This window comes from Nicotiana sylvestris, chromosome 11, assembly GCF_000393655.2.
Source record: "Nicotiana sylvestris chromosome 11, ASM39365v2, whole genome shotgun sequence".
Lineage (NCBI taxonomy): Eukaryota > Viridiplantae > Streptophyta > Magnoliopsida > Solanales > Solanaceae > Nicotiana > Nicotiana sylvestris.
In genome coordinates, this window is record NC_091067.1 from 50,449,772 (window position 1) to 50,456,835 (window position 7,064).

The 7,064-nt window shown below is 40.7% G+C and overlaps 1 protein-coding gene across 1 annotated transcript; it reads left to right on the plus strand.

Annotated features, from left to right (window-relative positions):
- The first annotated feature begins 4,221 nt into the window (after positions 1-4,221).
- On the plus strand, positions 4,222-5,575 carry LOC104246902 (uncharacterized). Its single transcript, XM_070161215.1, has 3 exons — positions 4,222-4,396; positions 4,894-5,133; positions 5,181-5,575. The coding sequence occupies exons 1-3, from the start codon at positions 4,222-4,224 to the stop codon at positions 5,573-5,575; spliced, it is 810 nt and encodes a 269-aa protein (XP_070017316.1).
- Positions 5,576-7,064: the final 1,489 nt, after the last annotated feature.

A 7,064-nucleotide genomic window follows, 5' to 3' on the forward strand; every position in this document is an offset into this window, starting at 1 on the left:
AACCCTCACCTCCAAAATACTAATACCATGACACCACTTACCATGTCTATAATACCCAACCTGCATATTACCATTCACCTTCTTCTACCCACCGAAACTACCCAAAACCACGACCAAACTTTTACCGCAGAGCTCCCAGGCAATACACCCCTATCTCTGAATGCATAGCCCAACTATATGAGAGACTAAAGGCCACTGGTTACGTCACCCCCATTCCTGCTATTGCTGTTGAAAACCCTTCCTAATAGGTTAACCCCAAGAAAACTTGTTCCTACCATTCAAGCGTGAAGGATCATACCATTGAGGAATGCCACATGTTGAAGGACAAGATTCAGACACTAATTGATAGAAAAGTTATACAAGCAAAAGTGGTCATGCTAAATGTCTGTAATAACCCTCTTTCTGATCATAGGGGCGAGGAAGTGAATGTGATAGAAACTGATGAAGATGGGGATCAGGAGGGATCTATTGTACTTATTCGAGAGGGAGATGCTCCCAAAACATCTCATGTCACCCTCTCACCGATTGTGGTGCTAACCTAGACACCGTTTGAGGTCAAAGTAGCTACACCTTTCACTATGATGGTAGATCCAACACCTTCTTCTAAATATGATGCTGTCCCATGGGTTATGTGGCGGAGGCGAAAAGAAAATGAAAATCCAAGATGGAGGAGATAGGTGTTGCACAAGGAATGACCAGAACTGTCAGAGTTTATACACTTGAGAATCTTGGAAGAACAAGTAAAGAGACCACATCTAAGCCACCTATCGTTGAGACATGCACTGATGATCTTTAGAGGAAGGTAGAGGAAATGGAATACTCTATTGTTGATCATATGAACAAGACTCCCGCCCAGATATCCATCTTGTCACTGTTGCGAAATTCAGATACGCACAAGAATGCCTCGATGAAGGTATTAAGTAAAGCTTATGTGCCCACCGATATCACCAGTGGGGAGATGGATAATTTGGTAGGGCAGGTACTAGAGAGTCACAAGATTAGTTTCCACGAAGACGAGCTACCGCAAGAAGGGTTGAGTCACAATAAAGCATTGCATATCACTGTGCAATATGAAGACAAGTTCATTGCTAGGGTTCTGATAGATAGGGGTTCGAGCATGAAAATATTCCCGCTAAGTACTCTGAAAGACTGGGTAAAGGCCTGCATGAGATATGGATGGGAAGCATGAATGTGAAGGCGTTCGATGGATCTAAGAGAGCCACTATCAGATAAATCAACCTTGCTATGCAGTTGGGCCCAACCTGGTTCGACATTGAATTCCAAGGCTAGATGTATCCTCCACCTACAACTTGTTATTGGAACGACTATGGATACACGTACTTGGGGCAGTTGCTTATACTCTACACCAGTTCGTGAAGTTCGAGTGGAATCATCAAGAGATGATATTTATGGAGATAGAAGTAATCCTATCTACACAACCAGACTATGCCAGTTATCGAGAATAGGAGGAAATTGGAAGGAGAAACATACCATCACATTGAGCGAGTAAAAGAAATTGAGAAGGGTCGATGGTGGAGCAATAAGATAGAGAGCATACTGATATGGTTGGGGTATGAACCAGGCAAAGGTCTTGGCCCAAATCTTTAAGGGATCATGGAGCTAACATGACCACAATATCATGGAACAACCTTTGGTCTCGGGTAAGAATATACTGTGCAAGAATACCATGATTTGACACCGCCATGGCGTGCCTCTTACTATCCATTGGAACAACCCATATCACCGTTGCACCAGAAATTCCACCAAACTGATATGATTTGGGGATCTGAAGAAGACGAGGTTTTGGCCGGTATGAGGAAGCTGCTTCTGGATGAGGAAGATATGGACTGCAGTGCAATTTTAGAGGAGGAGGAGGAGGAAGAAGAGGAAGACCTTACCATTTAGACAGTGGGAGAAAGAGTTGTTTTCAAGAACTAGACTACTACACTATCCCGGGATCGCCAAGTACTTGGGTAGCCTTGGCAGAATTAGCATGATTTATTTTAAAATTATTATTGGGCATTTAAGACATTTTCAGTGTTTTGTTTTTGAAATAATACTCGAGCCATCGAGTCATACTTGTTCATAATGTTAAGTTTTATTAATGCATTATTGCTTTTTGTTTATTTATTATTATCTTTCTGCATTCTTTTCAGCGTAATTATTACATATCCTGATGAACCTACGATTGTACATGCAATAAGACAATGCAATATAAGGAAAGTGATTCGGAAGATTTTGAAGATGATATAATACTTGAAGAAATTATCAAAGAGGTAGAGAATTTGTAGAACAAACCAAAGTCCAATTTGGAAGAAACCGAGGAAGTTAACTTAGTGGATTCTGAAACAGTCAAAGAAACTCACATTAGCATTCTTCTTTCGCCATAGGAAAAGGAAGAGTACATAATATTCCTAAAGGAATATGAGGATATTTTCGCATGGTACTACTATGGCATGACTAGCTCGAGCACATCCATAGTAGCCCACAACCTACCTATCAACCCCATGTGTCCGCCGGTAAAACAGAAGATCAAGAAATTCAAACCAGATATGAGTATGAAGATAAGGAAGAGGTTACCAAGCAAATAAAAGCCAAGGTCCTTCGAGTGGTCGAGTACCCAACCAGGCTAGCAAACATTGTGCCAGTTTCAAAGAAGGATAGAAAAGTCGGAGTGTGCGTTGACTATTGATATCTGCATAGAGCAAGTACTTAGGATGATTTCCTGTTGCCCAACATACACATACTGATTAACAACTGCACCAAGTATGAACTCCAATCCTTCGTGGAATTCATCGCAGCATATCACCAGATCTGGATGGACGAAGAGGATGCCGAACAAACAACATTCATGACGCCACGGGGGATATATTATTACAAAATGATGCCATTTGATTTGAAGAGCGCTGGGATACTTATATGAGGGCCATGACTATCCTTTACCATGATATGATATACAAAGAAATAGAAGTATACGTGGATGACATCATCATCAAGTCTAAAAGGAGTTCAGATTACATAGCAGACCTGAGGAAGTTTTTCTACTAATTTTGGAAGTACATTCTGAAGGTAAATCCTGCAAAATGTGCTTTCAGAGTCCCATCTGGGAAGTTACTATGATTCATCATCAACCACCATGGTATTGAGCTAGACCTGTCAAAAATCAAAGCTATTAGGACTTGCCATCGCCAAAGAACAAGAAGGATATGATGAGTTTGCATGGACGCCTCAATTATATAAGTCGTTTTATAGCACAGTGAATGGTTATATGTGAGCCGATTTTAAAAATGCTAAGGAAAGATGCTACAGCTAGATAGAAGAATGTCAAAAGACTTTTGACAAGATCAAGGAGTACTTGTCTAAGCTGCCTGTATTGGTCCCACCAGAACCTGGAAGGCCTTTATTACTGTACCTATCCATGTTGGATGGAGTAATTGATTGCGTCCTGGGGCAATATGATGAAATCGGAAAAAAGAGTAGGCAATATACTATCTGAGTAAGAAGTTCACACCTTACGAGGCCCGATACACTTTGTTGGAGCGCACTTATCGTGCCTTGACATGGATAGCCCGTAAATTGAGGCATTACTTCTGCCCATACACTAACTATCTCATATCGAGGATGAATCTACTGAAATACATCTTTCAAAAACCCATATCTATGGTAAGCTAGTAAAAATGGCAGATATTGCTAAGTTAGTTAGACATCATCTATGTGACTTAGAAGGCGGTCAAAGGGAAAGCTTTGGATGATCACCTGGCATAGAACCCCGTAGATGGGAAGACGTATTTTCTTGATGAGGAAATGTTGTTTGTGGGGGAAGATATTGTAGAAGCATATAATGGTTGGAGGATGTTTTTTGACCGAGCATAAAACTTCAAGGGAGTGGGCATCGAAGCTATTTTAGTATCAAGAACCGGTCAACATTATCCGACATCTTCCAAGTTCAGGTTCCCAGGTACCAACAATATGGAAAAATATGAGGCTTGCATCTTGGGACTCAGATTGGCCATCGACATGAATATTCAGGAGTTACTGGTAATCAGAGATTCAGATCTGTCGGTACACCAAGTAATTGCATAATGGGTTGCCAAGAATACTAAAATGTTGCCATACTTGCATTGTGTACAAGACCTGATTAAGAGGTTCACACAGATAGAATTCAAATACGTTTCGAGGATTTAGAACGAGTTTGTAGATGCATTGGCTACCTTGTCTTCAATGATACAACATCCAGACAAGAATTTCATTGATCTTATCCCGATAGAGATTCATAAGAAGCCAGCTTATTGTGCTCATGTTGAAGAAGATTTTGACGGAAAGCCATGGTTTCACAATATGAAGGAGTATCTAGAGAATGGAGAATACCCAGAAAATGCTACACACACTCACAAGCGTACGCTTCAAAGATTGGCCAACAACTTCTTTCAGAGCGAAGGAATTCTGTATAAAATAACTCTTGATTGGTATTGCCACAGTGTGTTGATGCCAGGGAGGAGTCTAGCTTGCTCGAAGAAACATACAACGGAACCTGTAGACCTCACATGAACAGATTTATTCTGGCGAAGAAGATATTAAGGGCAAAAGGTATTTCTGGATGACTATGGAGACAGATTGCGTCAAGTATGTACAGAAGTGCCACCAATGCCAGGTACATGCTGATATCATATGGGTGCCACCTAAAAAACTCAATGCAATCCATTCACCCTTGCCCTTCTCCACCTGGGGCATGGATGAAATCGAACCAATTGAACTAGCTACTTCAAACAGAAGCAAGTTCACTTTGATGGCTATAGATTACTTCACAAAATAGGTCGAAACCGCTTCCTATAAAGCTTTAACTAAGAAGGTCCTAACAGATTTTGTTCGAGATCATATTGTTTGTCGTTTCAGAGTACCTGAGTCAATTAGTACTGACAACACCACCAAATTTCAGTAGTGATCTGATGAAAGCCATGTGTGAAACATTCAAGATCAAGAACCAAAATTCTACAGCATACATGCTGCAAATGAATGGAGCTGCGGAAGCCACCAACAAGAACATCAAAAAGATATTAAGGAAGATGGTGGACAACTACAAGCAATGGAATGAGAAGCTACCATTTGCTTTGCTCGGGTACCGCACCACAGTTCGTACGTCAATAAGGGCAACCCCTATCTACTGATCTATGGTATTGAAGCTGTTATACCTGCCGAGATAGAGATTCCTTCCCTAGAAATCATACAAGAGGCCGAGCTAAGTGATGTAGAATGGATACAAAGCTGGTATGAGCAACTGGTTCTCATTGACGGTAAGAGGATGAAAGTAGTGTGTCATAGTCATATCTACCAGAATATAATGGCAAGGGCTTCCAACAAAAAGGTTAGATCGAGGCAATTCACACCGGGACAATTGGTGTTGAAACGGATCTTCCCATATCAGGACAAAGCAAAAGTGAAATTCTCATCTAACTGGAAAGGCCCTTACATGGTTCACCTAGTACTAACAGGAGGAGTGCTTATACTTGCAGATATGGGTGGAGAAATATGGCTAAAACCTATCAATTTGGATGCAGTCAATAGATATTATGTTTAAGATAATGTTTGCACTTTCTTTTGATCTAACTTGATTCCCCCTCCACGGCCAGGAACCGGGGAAAGATTTCGAGTTTTGTAAAGTATTTCCAGTAGTATGTATTTAAGCTGGGGCAGAATTTTGAGGAGGGTCCTCAAAATTCTAAGTTGAGAAAGTTGCAATATCTCGAATGTGTCACAGTCTCCGATTCAACAAAATTATTTGTTTTATACATCATCAAATATTTCGAACAACTACAGTTTTACAAATAATTTATCACAAATGCATATTTTTGAAACTTCATTTTCTCTAGTAGCCAAATGTTACCCAGGGTGACTCGAACAAGGCATCAAGACATGGAGCAAAGGCGAATTGAGGAATCCAAGGGACAGACCAAGCTTTCCCCAAATATTCACGATTTTCCTTTGGATGCAGGCATAATGGACATGACAAACATGTCCACAAATATACAACGAGATCACAAGCTTCACCAACATATATCGCCTAGTATGAATGCGTCAAACTAAGAATCACTTTTTTTCTCATATTTAATCTCCACCTTTCTGTGCATGAGGTTAAACACTGCCTCCATTATTGCATAGGGCTAACCACTACTATCATCATTGCATAAGGCTAAACACTGTCTTTCTCTGCATAAGGGTAAGCAGTGCCCTCATTCATTGCATAGGGTTAAGTACTACCCTCATCATTGCATAAGGCTAAGGATTGCCTTTCTCTACATAGGGCTAAGCGCTACCCTCATTCATTGCATGAGGCTAAGCATTGCCTCCACTATTGCATAAGGCTAAATGGTACCTTTCCTTGTATAAGACTAATCACTGTCTCTTTTACATTTGCATAAGGCTAAGCATTGCCTCCACTATTGCATAAGGCTAAACGTTGTCTTTCCTTGCTTGAGACTAAACACTGTCTCTATTACATTGCATAAGGCTAAGAATTGCCTCTATTATTGCATAAGGCTAAACATTGTCTTTCCTTGCATGAGACTAAGCACTATCTCCGTTACTTGCATGAGGCTAAGCATTGCCTCTATTATTACATAAGGCTAAATGTTGTCTTTCTTTGTATGAGACTAAGCACTGTCTCTGTTACATTTGCGTAAGGCTAAGCACTGCCTCCATTATTGCATAAGGCTAAAACACTGGCTTTCTCTGGATAGGGATAAGCACTGCCCTCATCACATACAAGGCTAAGTGCTGCCTTGTCTCGTTCTCGCATACAAATAAGCATCACCTATTCCCTCTATCAAATGATTGATATCATCACATCTTTGTATTTCATGCACCGAACATCGTCACATTGTACGGAGGCGTCATAGCTTGAAGGCATCATCCTCATAGCCTGAAAACCTTATGCCTCATAGTCCAGAGGAATCATCCTCATGGGTGTTGCCCCTCTTTGACTGGAAACGCGAAGAGTTTTCAGACAAAGAATGACTAGACAGGTTTTTGGCCCGACCCTTATTTAAAGAGACCAAAATCTAAAAGAA

Bases quoted from the DNA above. Each gene is read 5' to 3' on its own strand.
- LOC104246902 (XM_070161215.1), top strand. From the start codon at position 4,222: ATGATACAACATCCAGACAAGAATTTCATTGATCTTATCCCGATAGAG. The intron at 4,397-4,893 runs GTACGCTTCAAA...TTGTCGTTTCAG, and splicing joins TGCTACACACACTCACAAGC to AGTACCTGAGTCAATTAGTA. The intron at 5,134-5,180 runs GTACGTCAATAA...ATGGTATTGAAG, and splicing joins CGGGTACCGCACCACAGTTC to CTGTTATACCTGCCGAGATA.